This window comes from Protopterus annectens, chromosome 5.part0 (genome assembly GCF_019279795.1).
Source record: "Protopterus annectens isolate FY-2018-M chromosome 5.part0, PAN1.0, whole genome shotgun sequence".
NCBI lineage: Eukaryota > Metazoa > Chordata > Ceratodontiformes > Protopteridae > Protopterus > Protopterus annectens.
In genome coordinates this window covers 1477196376-1477214678 of record NC_056735.1, presented here as the reverse complement: position 1 = coordinate 1477214678, position 18303 = coordinate 1477196376, and the positions used below count along the sequence as shown (strand labels likewise).

The following is an 18303-nucleotide window of genomic DNA, read 5'->3' as shown; positions in this document are numbered from 1 at the left end:
GACAGAGCCCACAAAAAGGAGGTGGAGTAGTTATAATCTACTCCTCCTCCTATACCATAACTCCCTACACAAATAAAATTCCAACCTTTGCCAATGCTGAAATTACAATAGGCTTATTAAAAATAAACAACCACAAATCCATATGTATCACTGCCCTCTATATCCCCCCAGGTGATAACATCAAAACACTTGAGAACATCCTATCCTGGTTCTCCTCCCACATAAATAATGAAACCTATATGCTTGGTGATACCAACATCAACTGGACCACTATTAACTCTGATGCCTCTTCCCACACTATCAACCTATACAATTTCTCCCAACTAATTCATTCGCCAACCAGACCAAATAAAGATGGTACCTCTGGAACCATCACTGACTGGATCCTAACAACTCATCCAAATCTAATCACCAAAACTGGAATAATACCAGATCCTCTCAGCGATCACTTGCCTACCTTTGCTGGCCGGCTCCCATCTTCTCTACAAAAACAACACCATTACATTCAAACCCGCAGCCTCTCCTCTTTTAATCCCCAAACTATCTCAGAATGCGTAAAGTGCATTGACTGGTCCCCTCTAAAAACACTCCCACTAGATGATGCCGTATCCTAGTTTAACCACTCATTCCTGACCCTCCTCAACCAGCAAGCCCCCCCCCCCCCGAGAACCAGACGCATCAAAACCAATCCCTGCCCATGGTTATCAAAAGAAACTAAACTAGCCATGCAACAAAGGAACAATGGAAATAGCATCAAAAACATAAAAAAACAAGCTTAAGCATCTCTGAAACTCCACAAAAAAGCTAATAACTAAAGATCGCAAAGCTCACTACTCTTAACTCCAGTCATTGCACTCAACAAACCCCAATAAATTCTAGGACTCCATCTCATCAATTCTACACCCTGGTAATAAAGAAAACCCCTGTCCTTATCCCGACCTCTCCGACTTTGACACAGCTTCCCAGTTCAACTCATTCATCACAGACTGCATATCCAAACTATCCACCTCCTTGCCACCCCCCTCCTCCAACCCCAGCCCCTCCTAACACAACCTCTACCCCAATCACCTACTCCACTCCACGCCCTTCTGCCTTACTTCCATTCCCACAAGCACTATAAAAAGACTCCTCCTCAAACTCTGTCATAATGCACCTGACAATCTTCCACCTACCTTCCTCATACTATCTGCAGACAGCATTGCCTATCCCATCTCTGTTCTTATTAATAGATCCATATAAGAATCATACATCCATTCCATCTGGCCTACATCATCCCCATAGACAAAGGTGCCAGGAATACTGACGCCACCAACTTCAGGCGTATTGCCATCCTTTCCCCTCTTTCTAAAATTCTAGAGAAAACCATCCAAGTACAACTAATGACACACCTAACCCAAAACAATCTTCTCCCCCCCCCCCAACACCGCTTCCGCCCTGGCCATTCCACCATGACTGCCCTTCCTTCCTTTCTGGAAACCGTCAACATTGAATGAGACTCGGGCAAATTTGTATCTACGCTATTCCTAGATTTGTCAGAAGCCTTTGACACCATCTCCCACACCCTACTCATATCCCAAATTTCAACCCTACATCTCTCTCCTTCCACCATAGCCTGGTTTTCCAGCTACCTGTCCAACCACCAACAAGCTGTTCAATGGAAAACTTCAACCTCCCCCTTCCTTCCTACACCCCCAGGTTCCTCCCTCAAGGTTCCGTTTTTAGCCCTCTACTCTTTAACCTGTTTATTAACAACTTTAACCACTCCATCCCAGAGTCTTCTGTCATCCAGTATGCAGGCGACTTGACTATCATCTTCTCAGCCTTCTCACCTTCTGAGCTCCTTGCAAAAACCCAATTAGCCTTCTCCACAACCAAAACCTGGATGCAGTCCACCCACTTATCTCTAAATGCAAATATAACCAAACTAATGATCTTTTCCCCTACCAAAAACTCTTATTATTGACAAAACCTCATTCACCATACAGAGCCAGAACAACACCCCCCTTGAAATCGTTCCCACCACCAAGCTTCTCGGCATCATCATTGATGATGAACTGAAATGTGATACCCACATCCACTCCGCAATCAAAAAAACCCACCAAAAGATAGGTATCCTGTACAGACACAACCGCTTCCTCAGCCCTTCTACCCGTCAAACCTTGGCATCCACCTTCCTGCTCCCTTCCCTGATGTATGGTGCCCTTCTGTTCACAAATCTCCACCTCGGCTTATGATCCAAACTTGAATCCTGCTACCACAAGATCTGCAAATTTGCAACCAATTCAAAAAACTAATCCCACCACTGCCACTCCCTCCTCACCCTCAATTGGCTTAAACTCCCCAACTACCTCAGTTACCTACAACTCACCATTACCCACAAGCTCATCTTTAAACCCACAAACTGCCCATCTCTCACTACATCTTTAAAACCCTATATACCCAACTGCCAACTCAGATCCACAAACCAAAATCTCCTTCAGGTCCACAAACCAGCACGACCTCCTGGCCACCTACTACTGTCCTACTCCTTAGCCAAGCAGTGGATCCCCCCCCGACCTTCGCAACCGTACCAATTTCAGATCTCAACTATTCTCTCATCTATCAGCCAAATGGGAATGCCCATGTCACGCTCCAGCATAAATCGCTCTCTACCCCATCTCTTTCTACCCTGCCCTGAAATCATTACCATTTACCAATTCTGTTGCTTCATCTCAACGTAAAACAGTCTCGCCCTACCAGGGGCTGATTTTCTCTCTGCTGTCTAATGTACTATACTTTCCATAATCCCATTTTCTTGTACTCTCTCGATGGAAAATGGTCCACCTAACCTGCAAAGGGCTAGTAGCTATTTCTTTAATGTTTACTTACAAAGAGCTTATGTGGCAAAAATGTCTTTTTCTGCAAATGTTCAGTTTACCCAACCTCCAAAAGGGCTAGTAACCTTCTGTTTAAATGTTAACTCACTAAAAGCTTATTACATAATTTCTGTAAATGTTTTAACTGTTCTGTACAAATCTTTGTTATTCTTTTGTAACATGTAATATGTAACTTGCAATATTTGGAGCTTTTCTCCCTGGGCCTCCACTGAAAACAGGCTCTTTATGGCCCAGTGGACTTCCTCGGTCATCAAACTTAAATAAATAAATAAAATAAATAAACTCCACCCTGTACAAGCACTCTTTACCCTGGAAAACATTGATATATGCATCGTCACAGAGAAGTGCAGGAGTTCAGTGCCATCACACATTTAATCCATTACACTAGACATTAAGGCAGCTGTGTCTCTCCATATTGTTAAAAAGCACTTAGTCTCCTGACTTGTTAGACAAGATAATGACCTGGAACTCCTCCACTTCCAACTTACTGTTAATTAAATCCATTATCATGTCATAGTTAACTGTAGGACCCCTGTGTGTCCCTTTTGACCCAGGCCTCCAACTTAACTGGTATGGAGTCTTTATGTATTAAGCTAAAGACCATTCTCCAAAGAGACTTAAACTACTCCGCCTTAGACTGGGAGACTTGTACATCCTCAAACTTTTGCCTAGAGATTTCTGGACTTAATCATTTCAAACTCCCCTGACTAGTTAGTCTGCAGCTGTACCAGGGGTGGTAAAATCCTGGACTTAATCATAGGTTCATAGGTTAGTACTAAGCTAATTGCCCTTGCGAGCCATTTTAAGCCTAGCCAATTATACCTCATGAGACTCAAACCCTGTACCTTGTGTTTATAAGGCAAGCACCTTAACCATTAGGCCACCCTATCCTTACCAATCTAGGCTAGCTTTGCTCCACACCAATTGTAATGTTGTTACCCCTGGTTAAATCAGACCACAAGTTAATCACATTCACCATAAGACTGAAGTCAGAAGAATCTTCCAGTACCTTGGTATTCAGAGATTATGCAAAGACTAATCTACTAAAACTGAGTGATGACCTGGCTAAATTCAAAAGCCCCCTTCCATTTTGATAATCTTTTTGTATGGAGACCTTATCTGCCAAATTCTATGTACATGTAAATAGATGTGTCAACACCTGTGTTCCTCTTAGAAATGTATGCAATGCCACATTCAAAAATAAATTCCTGTTGTGAAACCCAAATATAAACAGTTATAATAAAAGAAAAAAACTCATTGCACAGAAAAATACATCTAACTCTAAAGATACCATAAACACCCTTGCTAAACTAAAGAAGCATCTCTGGACCCTGATCAAATTAACCAAAGCTAAATACGAGGTAAAAACAGCCACCCAAGCCAGGGATAACCATACAGACTTCTTTAATTATGTTAAAAATCTGAGAAGCAATGCCCAACACAGTGCAGATGATATCACATACTGCATCTCAGCTGACACAGCCAGTCTACTAGTGGACAAAGTTATCTGAAACTTCACCCCCCCCCCCACCCCTCGCTCCCCTGCTATATTCTCAGATCAGATAACCATACTTACACCCTCACCTCAGATCTCTCACAAACAAGTTCTCAAAGTACTATCTAAAGCCAAGAACAGTAGGTCTGTGGGGCGAGATAACATACCAGGCTACCTACTGGTCAGCCTGAAATGTGACTTGCCTGATCCCCTACACAAGCTGTTCAATATCAGCCTCAAGGTAAGCGTCATGCCAGATGAATGGAGGAAAAGCAACAGTTATTCCCTTGCATGCAGGCTGAGCTTCACCATACTCGGGTAGATATAGACACATAAACCTGACTAATCTAATCTGTAAGGCTATTAAAAGAGTCATTATGAAATTAGGGATGTAGGTAACCAACAGACCCCAGACCCAAACCAGTTCAGGTGCATCAGTTATCCTGCCTACTTAACTTGGTTGACGACTTTGAAAAGTTACTGAGGAAATGAACAAGGACAAAACACTGCACACTGCATATCTAGACCTTCAAAGGCATTCAGCACCGTCCCATACTGGTATCGTAGTTAAACTCTCCCAGCTAAATGTCATCCCCTATGTAATTCATTGATTAGCAAAAAAGTTCACATAAAGAACTCAAGTAGTTAGATTGGCAGTTGAGTTCTTTTTGATGTGAGGTGACTTCATCCACTGACCTTAGCTGCACTCAAAACATTCTCCTTTTTGGTGTAACTTCCTGCAGTGTTTGCTTTGCAATGACATATTGCAACAGATGGTGTTTTAATCACTGGTTTACTTTGCTCCTTTTCTGCAAACTTTGTAGGCTGGAGTGTGATTATAGAAGTTAGACCACTTGTGACTTTATTGTATTCCAGAACTCAAACTTAACTTTTCTAATGCAGTACTCTGGCTCATTCCACTTTGATGACTTACTATTTAGGATTCTACATAACCATAGAGACTGTCAAGGAAGGTCTTTACTATTACATAAAACAGATGCATTATTTCTGTATCAAGTGATCTGTGAGTGGACCCTCATGAAAAAGTCTTAAATTTCCTCCTGTCATATGTCTGCAGGCCGGAGGCCTTTCCAACCATCCAGCTACTGTCATTGCAGTCACCTGTAGGGTAGGTTGAGCAAGTAGGTACAAGTATATTTCTGTTTAGTAGTGTTGGGGGGGATAAATCTTCATGGTTCCTTGATTTGTATGAATGTGCTCGATAATGGATAAAGTGTGATCTGAAAGTAGCAAGAGACGAGCTAGCTTATATAGTTACTGTTTTTAATTTCTCCAAGTCTTTTGGATTTCTAATACTGGGACAGAAGTGGGCCTCATTCCTAAGTCCAAGTATGATTAAAGTTCATGAAATCAGTATTGTTTCAATCTTTGATGTTAGCCAGAAGTGCTCTTTGCAGCACCCACAATATGCCCAGTAATGACTCCTCCTGCAATTCATATAGAGTTACAAGTATTGGTAACATTTGACTTGACTTTCGGCTTTTCCCGGTTAGGGGTCGCAACAGCGGAACTCCGGTCCGCTCATGATTGGCAGTGGAGTTTTACGGTGCTGAGTTGCCAGCCCGACGCCCAACCTTCAACGAAGGCACGCCCATTCACGCTTGCACCTACCTGCATGTCTTTAATGTCACTTGACCGCGGGGAGGACATGCAGACTCCACACAAAAGGCACTCCAGCTGAGAATTGAACGGGAGAACCTCTTGCTGTGAGGCGACAATTCTAAACGCTGCACCACCGCGGCTCATTGGTAACATATCTAAGTATGATTGTAAATTCTTTTGTATAAGGCCCATTGCTCCTACTACTACTACTGGAACTGTCTGGGTATCTTTCTTCCACATTACCCTCGTTTCTGCCTGCAAATCCTGGTATTTTATGACTTTGTGTCTCTGCATGCGTAAGACACAGTAGTCACTATGTGTACAAGTTCGAATGATCAGTGCCACTTTTGTCTTCTTTTCATGGACTAGTATATCTGGTTTTCCCATATCTATTTTTTGAACTGTTAGTAATGGATGATCCCATGGCATATGTCATCACAGGCACTTTGCTATCCCTAGGCATGGAAACTTCCAATGTGATATGCTAGGTCCTGACTGGCGAAAAGGATGAACCTAAGTCCTCTCACACATCAGCTGATATTTTAAGAATTTATTCTTTTGGTATGTCTCCCCTTTGGTATGTCTCCCCCTCCCCCCCTCCGTGTTATCCGTTAGGATGTTCCTCCTAACATGCATTTTTCCTTTTATCGCTATTGAAAATTGTACTTTCTTGTATTGAGCCCCAACTGTTACCTGCTTGACTGCACTGTAACCAGCTCTTGTCATATTGTTGAGTGACTTCTCCATTGCTAATCACCGCCAGTCCAATTATAGTGTTGTCATTTTGCGGACTGACCATATTACTCTTGTGTGATGCATATCACAATAAAATTGAACAGAAGTAAATCCAGTGGTGAGTTCTGTAACTGTCTGGTAGTAGTGACCTTGTCACTTGTCATCATATACCTGTCCACTTCTCTTGAGTCCTAAGATTTACATTGTCTGTCTGGTATATAACTTGCATTCAGCAGCTCTACATGTCACTTTACAGAATGGGTCGGATAAGAGTAAGACTGAGTGATCTAGAAGCACGTACGTTCTTAGGCTTGGTGAACAAGATCAAGGCCTGCTGGCTATCTGGGCACTTGATTCCCTGATTCCCCTGTTGTAATTTATTGGTTCCTACCTGAAGGTGTGGCTTTATGGAATAAGTTTAATTGGGAGAGGAGGTTCATTCCATGAACATAGAAGCTGTCACAATTCACAGTACATGAAACACTGTAATGAACTTGTTCCTTCCATCATATAGTGGGTCCACTGCCATCATATAAACCTCTGTAGGAGGGTGAAGAAGTTAAAGGGGTCTATATTATATTTTCGAAAGTTTCAAACATCGAACACCATATGAGCGATGTTTGAGATTTCGAAAATATAATAAAAATAAATAAATAAAAAACTATACTTACCTAAACACTGCGCCCCCCCCCTACTACTTAAATATTCCTACTTCGAGATTGCACTGCATTGAAGTAAAGGGAAAATATTCCCTACGGCGATTTCTGTGTTACGCGCGCGACGTTTCGACCAATTGAGTTCGCTCAATACGTGTTTGCCGTTTACAATTTACAATTTTCGATCACGCAATAGGAACCCATTAAAAGCAGTGGAATCAAAAAAATCTCAGGGGGCTGTTTCTTCATATCACATTCTTTATTGGTGTTGAGGCAGATGAGTGCTGCATTAGTCAGCTGTAGTCTCGTGCAGAGAGCAGGCACAATTATACCCAGGGAGTCCACCAATAGGAGACAAATGACATCAAATGACCCACGACAAAAGACATAGGCATTTGATGGCCTGACACCAGCTACATCTCCCCTTGAGATCTCCACCCTAGGGCTTAGACCACAGCGAACACACAGCAAGTAGGAACTCACCAAGAAGGGATCCAGACCATTGACGGTTTGACACCAACTACAGCTATCCTAATGGTAGGTGTAGTGCTTTAGTCTATTACTTAGCTCTTTATAGAGTGCAAGAGAGTGAATCCGCTTTCTTGTTCCTCAGGGCTGTATTTTTTAGGGACAAAATTTAAAGTAGTTGCTGTTGAGACTCTGCTGAGACAATAGACAAAACCATTTTGTAGTCTCCAGCAAGACTATTGTCTTTATTTTGCTGTCTTTCTCTCCTTTCCAGTGTAACTACATTCTGTGTGTCTGGTATTTGATGCATGCACCAGTGCCTTGGGAGTGAGTTTATCTTGGATCCCCTAAACCATTTGCACTTTGTTGGCCCTGCCTTCTGACATGGTGGCTAAATATCCTTGTCCTCATCCTAAGCCAGGTAACCTTCACATTAGAACAACACCCTGTTCATGGGTGACCACGATTACTCCAAAATAGTGATGCTTTCTACTCAGGTGTATATTGTTTACTTTCCAGTGGCTACACAGCAACTTTTCCTTGAACATGAACAGAATGGATGTCTTCACTGAGATTCTCACTGATTTTACTTTACTGTGATAACTGTAGATAGCTCTGTGCTGGAGTGTTATGGCTGAGTGAAGGAAGATACGTTTAGTTTTAGAAGTACTCGTCACTATGTTACAGTATTGGAAGGTGATGGTATGTCCCTAGAAGCTGACTTTCATATTATTCTGAAGTCAGTTACCCTAGACCTCAATAAGAATGTCCAGTAAAATTATTTCCAGGTAATAAATACAAGCTTGCATGTGAGCTAAACTCACAAAATATACCAGTATATTTTTTTCAGTACCATTTTGTGAATTACAAATTAAAATTATAAATGTTTCAGAGGTGAGTTTTTAAATGATTTTCTTGGTGTTTGATGCAGTTCGTATGTACATCATAGCATATGATGGATTAAGTGGTGCTATTCATCCCCCTGTATTATTCCTTATTTGTTTGGATCATCTTTTTAATAAAAAGTCTCATAAACTGTGTACTAAGCATTATCTGAAGTAAATTGGCTACATCCTGTGATGATATAACCATAGGGATGGCATGGGAATGTGCCTATAGATTCAAATGAACATGTCCCCGTTTCCAAGCATATGCTGTGATGCATCTATTAAAGCCTGTTGATGCATCCTCATTGTATGCCTACACTGCTGTCACTCAAACGCTTCAAGTTACCTGATACTGGCAGTAGTCGATGTTTTTTTACAAGGGATGTAGCAAAGAGTGAGGAAATGTATTTTACAAATGAACAGGAGGAAAATACATTTCAAATTTGAGGGCACTGCAGACTGCAGTGCAAAAGATAAGTCTCTGAACTACAGCTAAGCTGTAAAACATTGAGAAAGTGCTGAGAGTTCTAACTGTGTTAGGTTCTGCAGTTCACATATTTTAAGGTGGTGGTGTAAGATCCTTAGCAAACCACTATGTATCTATGATTTTCAGAGAAGTTTAGTAGTGCAGCCTGGTTAGGCAAATAAAGAACCATAATATCTGTTCCAAAATGGTATACTTAATATTATTTTTGAGGTTTCATAGCAAAACCATATTAAGCATTTGCATAGCATTTTAACTGTTTGTGTTCTGTTGATAGTTGCACAGTAGGCTGATGTGTTCCACTGTTGTGCCCTTCTGTTAAAACTGTTCTTGTCCTGTGTGATGATTGATAACTTTTTTTTTTTTTACCAGTGGTAAGAGAATTTTGTAACTTTGCACAATTCTAAATCATTTTCTTTATTTTAGAGTGCTAGTTTTACTTTTGGAGACAAGCCTGATTCTTCCACAACGCCTTCTCATGCAGCAAAGGAACTCAAAGTATCCAATGAAGATGTTGGACAGAGCAGAACACCTTCTCCAAAGAGGAGCCCTAAAGAGGACAAGAAGGACCTAGTGGATGGAACCATGAAGGAACTGAAGCAACAGAGTAGACCTCAAATGGAACAGCGGAGCACAGGTTCAGCTTCCAGGGCTGCTCATGGAAGCAGCACCTCCATTCCTTACATTGACTGCAGTGATATAGATAGCGAGTATGACCTTACCAAGGGGCGCATAACCAGGTCACAGTCTCAAACAAATGACAAATATGAGGATGATTTGACTAGTGGTACCTACATTCTTGAGCGAGATGAAAATCTCAACCAGATTAGGTATAGGAACTCCCCTTTCCATAAAAAGATTTCCCTCCAGATCACTGAAGAATATATTGATGATGACCCAGCAAATTTATCTTTTTATGCTGGGGGTACTCCTAGAATGCCAAAGCATAGTTCTTTGGTTGATGAACTTTTTAGAGACTCCGGTAACCGTAGCCCCCTAGCTGTTCAGTTGTCACTTAACAGTAAAGGGCCCAGCCCCAACATTAGTGTGTATGAAAGGAAATCTCAAGGTTTTATTAAAGAGAATGGTTATGACATTAGTTATGAGTCTAAAGGGGAAGATGAGGACAACAGCAGCTGTGGAAGGTGTTCCCCTCATTTAGACAGGATACATATTCAGAGGCTACAGAATAATCGGAATCATTCAGAAACAGACCCTTTTATTCTTAGTCAAATATGTTCAACCCCTATGAGTGAGTACAGAAGACAAAACATCTGCAAATCAGAAAAAGTAAGGGTGGCCCCCACACAGAATAAAGTGGTGAGAAATGGTATACCTTCACCCAGCCATTCAAAATCCAGCCCATCATCTCACAGGTATTATACAGGTGGTGACATGGACCTTATGGGTGCCGTCCAGATGCTGGAAGGTTCCACAAGTAGTGGAACGGATTCTAGCGATTCAGATTCAGATATAATTAACCCTTTCAGTCATCCATTAGTGTTTGGGAATCCTACCGCAGTAAATTCTTCACCCTTACCTAGAAACAAGTTTCCTGGAGGATGTATTCAGTTAGAGGAGGAACTAGAGGAAGATGGTTCAGCTGCCTTCATTGATGAGGATGTTGCATATGTCATAAGTTGTTAGAATAGTGACGTCAGTCTTTGCAGGAAGATACTTCTGATAGCTGTTTCCTAGCAGACAAAGGGAGTTTCAGAAATCAGCATGTGCCATACCTCTCAACCTCTTAGTACAAGAAATCTGGAAAAAGCCTAAAGTAATGGGGGGGAAGATTTGAAATAATATGCATTTTCTGAGGGATATGTAGTCTGAAACTGAAATGTATGTCATTATTTAGTGACTTCAATCCTCAGTGATTTGCCAGAAGACCACAAATTTTAAGAGGAACAGACCACAAATGTGAGGCAAAAATCTGGACAGTTGAGAGGTATGGCATGTACATAAGCAGCATTCTGAAGTATTAATATCATTAGTTTAAATGATATGAATTAATATTTTCCCTTTGCTTTGTATTTTGAAAAATAGTTTTATTAGGTTTATACTTAATTTCAAAATGTTTGGTACCTTGAAACGTAAAGCCTTCCTGCAGTGAAAGTGTCATTTCACTGCAAGCAGTGTGTTTCTTGTGTAGATTTTCACATTATGCATACACAGGCAAGTACATCCTGAAGAGAAGTGCTTTATTTAATGGTATGCTATGTGTACAAGGCCATTTATTGAAAGGGCTCACCTAGTCATGTGCATTATCTTGTTCATGCACATGTTGACTTTTTTTATAATCAGACAAGAGTAATCACAGCATCACACTTAGACAAATTTGATAGGGGTGTTATTGATCTACCTGGAAGAAGATTTAGCTTATCTGGGGTCTTTCTTTGTTCCTGGGTTATGCAACTCCAAATTCCTTGAAATTCACAGAAGTTTTTAAAATTTTCAGGAGCTCTTCTACTTAGTTTTGCACGTGTGTGTGTGTGTGTGTGTGTGTGTGTGTGTTCAGCTGACAAAATAGAGAAAATACTTTACAAAGGAAAAAGTTTAAAGAATCCCATATGTTAGAAAGCAGAGTCCATGTGATTCTATAGCAAAAGAAAAACAGAGCTATAATATGTATATTTGGAAAAACAAAATTGCTCCACTTTATTTTTGATTTTTACACACATCTGGAGGACTTAAATCACTTGTCAGCATCTTACACTGTGCTGTCATGTCTGTCACACATTAAAAACAGTAGCAGTCATGTTCATGTAGTTCACATATCCGTTTGAAGTGACAGTACCATGTCATCATCCTTAGCTGAAAGCTTAGGCCAACTTAATGATGCCCTTTATGTTATAGATACCTGAATTGTCCTTCATAAATTAGAGACAGCTGCACATCCCTTACCACCATCAGTTAGTTCCTGATGTATACCTGCTGTACCCTTCCAGAAAGAGATTAGTGTGTGACACAAATGGTCTCACAAAGAAGTACCGCTACGTGGTTTAGAACACCTAGGAAATTTTCTGTTGGTTACTTGAAAAAAATATTAAGGTCCTGAGAAGCAGGGAAACATGACATTCATTCCTAGATAAGTAAGAAAGTGAATGGTATAGTATTTGCAGAATTTAAAAAAAAATAATGTGTGATTAACAGCAAGAACACTGTAGTTAATGACAGTGTACAGTGTTGCATAGTCTGTTCATTTTTTGTTGAATTTTGCATATTTAGTTTTTTTTCTGCATACTGCTGCATTTCTGTTGTTCCTTGTGGATTTGCAGGTTAATTTTTGCAGGATTACAGTGTACTATCTTGCTTGGCTTGAATTTTTTTTTTTTTTAAATCCAATGTGTGATAGTCCAGTCTTTGCTTGACATCTGTAGATATTTTGCTTTGCTTTTCCAGGCTTTTGGGATTGTTGTTGTCATCATGATCACTTAGTTCAGAAGCAGTCTTACCTAGCAGCTGGATTTGTGAGGTATTGTGGCTACAGCTCTGACTATGACCCAGATGATCCAGGACTGACCAGCAACCCCTGGCACTGGAAGAGCTGGCTGAAGAGCATAAGAGTGAGTGGTCCAGCACATTTGGGAGGGGTTGTCATCCTTACTCACTGCATGACTGACACCTGCAGAGATGGGTGGTGCATGCTGTAGAAGAGCTAAGATACATGCATTGCCAAGAACCCCCCTGCACTTATGCAGACTTACTGCATTTTAGCACATGCACATATGCATGTACAAGTCCTTGGGGTAATATTGTGCATTTTCTCTAATGTCAGACAGTAGTGAAAATTGCCAACAATTAGGTCAACAGAAAATCCTGTTGCCTTCAAAGAACAGATGCTTCTTCTTCTTAAAGTGGTCCTCCTTCCTAGCAGTTGTAGCAATGTTAATATTGGTCATTGGCTAGATTGTCTGTGATCATGGCATCCATGTCTGTTTATTTTATTTATTTATTTATTTCTAACTTTTCCTTTGTTTGTTTTTGGGCATTTCATTTAACCATTGCAGAATATTTGGATGTGCTCCGTTTTGAAATGTAGGGGTTGTACAAGGATTTGGGTGTCAGACTTTAGTATGCAGTACAAGTCCAGCAGAACTAACATATGAGGATCATCATCTCACTGTTAGTGATATTTGCATCATGGGAATGCTGGTGTTAGTATGATGATCATTCTGCTTAATGAGCATAATCTCGCTGTGGCACATTTGGGGATGTTTGTCCACAGGTTCTTAATATCTGTAAGTTGCCTAGATTTTACATCTCTAAAGGATAGAGCAGGGTGGTAATGAGTTTTGTTTCTACATGCAGTTGAGGCACATCACAGTAGATGTCCTTCCATATCACTGTTGTAATATTCTTTATCTGAGGGGCCTCCTGCCAAGGATAGCACAACATCTGGCCAGTATACCAAAGCCATTAGCACTTATAGGTGTTGTTTGTCTCACAAGTGCTCCCCATGCACAGCGTAGGGCATAAAGGAGTTGTACAGACACGCACACCTAGAACTTCTTTGCCAGCAGTCTGATTGCCATTGTTGAACATCAGTCTGAATGCCCTTCCACTGTGCTGGTTACCAAGCTGCACTTTCAGATAAGTGCCCCACTGAGGTTTCTTCTGTTCTTTTTTTTTTTAATGCTTATTGTGGTTCATGTTATCCAGACAGAAAATTTCAGTGTGGGAGGCAGATTTCCCATAAAGACCACCACGACCAGTGTCTCTTCGCTTTGGGTGCTTCCCATGATCATACACAGTATTCTATCTACCAAACTTTTGTCCCCAAGACTCTGCATAGTCATCTCTCCTCCCTGTCCATCTACCTGTAGAACCAACATCTTATGTTGTTGGCTCAGGTGCTATGGCAGAATCCTCCTGTCCTGAGGGCCAGCTGTCTGCCAAGAAGTCCAAAAAAGTTAGGTCTGACCCGGCTGCTATCCAGCCTTCACTGGACGTCTCTATCAAGGCTGGTTGAAGCCCGGAGGACTGTCTCATGGTTGCTTTAGATTCCTCTGCTGCAAACCTATTAGAGGCAGGCATGGATTCAGCTTCTCACATATCCTCAGAGCCTTTTTAAACATTTGTACCTGATGTTGAGGGGGAACCTTGGATGGTTAAATCCAAAAGACTGAGGTGGGATTCCTCAGATCTTAGTTAGGGAGGAGATTCCTACAACCATTATTGAGTCTTGCCAGGGGCTGCCCCTCTGAGGGTGTTTCAAGCGGACATCCTGCATAAAAAGAAACAAAATACAAAACATATTTTCCCTGTTGTTAAGGATCCCCAATGTGAATAGCAGGATTTCCCTCAGGGTTTATTTAATGTTGTGATGACCTTGACACCTCCTCAAGGAGTCTCGGTTCCTGCTCTTCCCTGGTCTTCCAGTCCACTAAAGAGGCCTAAGGAATTGGATTCATCGGAAGAGGACCTGGACTCGGGTGAATAAGCTTTGGCTTAGTCTTATCAAATCCCTTCCCCCTTGGACTATGGTTCAGAGGATGAGGAGAAGGAGGACTCCATAAGTCCAAATTCCACATGGAGGAACTCTGCTTTAGGGATACCATTGCCCCTATGATGGATTATTTTAAGTGGGATTGTTCTCAAGTTTCTGAGATTCAGAAAAGATATTATGAGCTCCTGCAAATAAACTCTCCTAAGCCATCTGCTGTTCCTTCTGATCTGGCTTCCTTTTTGGATACTTTCTTGGCAGCGTCTGTGATGCCTGGATGTCAGCCACCTGCACCTAAGAAACCAGATAGATTTTATAAAGTGCCTGAAAAGTGCAAATGTCTTTATAAAAGCCCTTCTGCTGACCATTCTGTGTTGTCAGTTTCCTCTGACAAGCCATCCAAGTTATTGCCCTCTACCAAGCTGTTGCCTTCTGATAAGGATATTGGGGTTATGGAACAGCTGGGCAAGAAAGTTTACACTGCTGCCACTTTATCCTTTAAGGCCATCAACTACCAGACTCATATGACCAGGTATGTCTTGGCTGTCCTTTTTCAGGTTCCTAAGGTGGTTTCTGACCTTCCTGACTCTGAGGAGAAGTCTTCGGCCCTTTCCCTGCTGGGCTGTACTTCTCAAGTTGCACACCACTCTATCAAGTGCAGTAATGATGCAGCTGATGCCTCTTCCTGGGTTGGTTTAGTGCTTCATCTTCAGGCTTTGCCTGATGGCATTAAGGCCAAACTTTTGGATGCTTCTTTGGATATTAAAAATCCTTTTAGATGTACTGTTGCTGAACTGTTCAAGCCTGTCCAGGACAAGGGCAAGACCTTACAAGAGCTGAAACATATTTTTGTTTCTCCTGTTCCCAGATTTCAAGGATTTATCCCTCTAAGTCTGCATTTGTTCTTAGGCAATCTTGCCCTCCTCCTAAGGGCAAGAAGGGTTCTAGGTGTGTGCCTCCTGTTAAGTCTACTCAGACTCCTGCCTTCCGGAAGCCTGGTTTCCAAGAGAAGCCAGGTTCTATTTGACAGTTTTATTTTTCTTTCCCTTGCCCCTCCATCTGTCTCTCTCTTCCAGATTGGCTTTGAGTCACTTCTGACACTTGGTTTGTGTCCATAATCACTCAGGGATATTTCATGGTTTGGAAGTCCCTTCCTGCATTTGCACGAATTCCTCAGCCTCCTTAGGAACAGCTCTGTTGTTTCCCTGAGGTTCTTCACTCTCTTCTGGCTCAGGTGACCATTCATGCTGTGCCTCCTACCCAAGTGGGGAAGAGGTTTTATTCCAGCATGTTTTTGGTCCCACAAATGGAGGGTACATGAAGACCAATTTTGGATCATTCCCGGCTGAACACCCCTCAAAATTCCTTCTTTTCAGATGTTATCTCTGCAGGCATTATTTCCTCTTCTGCTACCCCAGGCCTTTCTGGCATCTCTGGATCTCAAGGATGCATATCTTCACATCCTCATCCATCCTCTTTTCAGGAAATTGTTGTGTTTCTCTGACTCTTCCTTGCATTTTCAGTTCATTACTTTGCCCTTTGACCTGTCTTCTGTACAGAGGGTATTCACCAAATGCCTAGCTCCTGTCATTGCTTTTTGTGGGGTTTGCGGTATTCAGATCTTTCCCCGTCTAGCTCCTTAACCAGTCTCTCTGCTTCAGGATCTCAAGTTTGCCATTAGCTCTGTACAGACACTTCAGACAGGGGCTGAAGTGCCTCCTTTGGCCCCCTAAAGGTTCAGGGTCTCTGGCCTCCTCATCAGAGGTTATACAACATCAACATAAAGGAGATGAGGGCACTGTTTCTGGCTTTGCAAGACTTTCATTCCCTCTTTTATTCTGGGCCCCTCAAAGTATTCACAAACAATACCGCAGTGATGTGGTATGTCAACAATCAGGGGGATACAAAGTCCTATTTTCTTTGCAGGCTATCTCTTCAGGTATGGTAGGCTGTCCAGTATCAAATGACTCTTCAGGCAGTTTACATTACTTCAGAGCACAAACTAGTGGCAGACTTCTTGAGCAGGTCCAGCACACAAGCTTCACCGATATGTGTTCCTAGACATTATCCGTTAGTGGGGGTAATTCTCAAGTAGATCTTTTTGCCTCCTCTCTGAACAGGCAACTAGCTCTGTTCTGTTCCAGAGTCCCTATGTCCTGTTGTTTGGAAAGTGGATGCCCTGTCTTTCACTTGGAAGGGGATGTTTTTGTATGCCCCTGCTTTCCCTATTACTGCAGGTCCTGCACAACATCAGGCAGGACTCTTCCAAAATCTTGCTGGTGACTACATTTTGGCCCACACAACAATGGCCCCCCTTCTTTCTCAGAAGAAGAGGGGCAGTCATCACAAGTTACCTCACCAAATGGATCTTCTCACACAAGACAAGGGGCCTCTCATCCATCCTCACTTGTCCAGTCTTAAGCTGACAGTGTGGGTGATAGAGTTTCGATCCCTTTTGGACATCATTTTTCTGAAGACGTAGTTTGGGTTCAACAGGAGGCCAGGAAGCCCCCCTACCAGGAAATCATATATGCTCAAATGGAAGAGATTTTCTGTCTGGTGTCCCTCTTGCCATCAGGATCCCCTATCTGTGGAGGTTCCTCTCTTATCTGTATGATCTAATTCATGCTGTGTTGGTGTATTCTTTGTTTAAAGCTCACTTGTCAGCAGTTTCTGCTTGACTGCCCTTGAATCCTCCCCTAGCCTCTACATTTGAGGTCAAGCAATTTCTTAAAGGTGTCCTTCATATCAGGCCTCCCAGGAAATATGTTCTGCCTTCCTGGGACCTCAGTTTTGTACTAGAAAAATTGACTCAGGCAACTTTTGAGACTGCTTTTTCAGCTTCTTTACAACATTGTACTTTGAAGACTGTTCTCTTTTTGGCTGTCACTTCAGCCGAGAGGGTGACTAAACTTCAGGCTATCATGGCTATTCCTCCTTTCTTAGTTTTTAGCAGAGACAGGGTGTCTCTTCGTACTAATCCTTCTTTTATGTCCAAGGTGGTTAGTGAGTTGTCCCTTAGTGTATTCATCTTCCTTCCTTTTTTCCTTCTCCCCAGTCTGCCAGTGATAAGGTTCTTTACACCTTGGATTTGTATAGACAGTTCAGATATTATTTGGATAAAACTAAAGTTATTTGCAAATCTAAACAGCTTTTTATTTCTTTTTATCCCAGGACTTTGGGCCTGGTGGTTCTAAACAAATCATCTCTAACTGGATTTCTAAGGCCATTTCATTTTGGTTATTCTTTTCATGGAAAATGTCTTTATTCATTGGTAATGGAGCATTCCACTAGGGCAGTTGCCTTCTCTGGTGTTTTGTTTTCAAAGGTTTGGATACTAGTTCCATCCTTGAGGCTGCTGCTTGGTCCTCTATTCATACTTTCTATGAGCATTACAAATTGGATGTCATTTCCAGGACTAGGGCAGGCTTTGCCAGACTTATCTTGCATGGGTTTGTAAAGGGCTGTACTGTACCTTCCTCCTCCCAGGTTGCCTCTTGAGTTCTTGTACTCTCCCTTAGGTAAAGAATACTGCAGCAGTGATACGGAAGGACATAGATGAGTGGTGTAAACTCTTACCGTAACAGTAGATGTCCTTCTTTTCACTGTGGCAGTATTCACTCCCTCCCTGCT

General features: G+C 41.9%; 1 protein-coding gene across 2 annotated transcripts in view; it reads left to right on the top strand.

Annotated features, from left to right (window-relative positions):
• FARP1 (FERM, ARH/RhoGEF and pleckstrin domain protein 1) overlaps nucleotides 1–18303 on the top strand; it is a 2534157-nt gene that overhangs the window by 1822962 nt on the left and 692892 nt on the right. For both annotated transcript variants that reach the window (XM_044071307.1, XM_044071308.1), the window contains one exon: nucleotides 9651–9861. In XM_044071307.1, the coding sequence (XP_043927242.1) occupies nucleotides 9651–9861 (211 nt within the window). The remainder of the gene's footprint in view (nucleotides 1–9650; nucleotides 9862–18303) is intronic.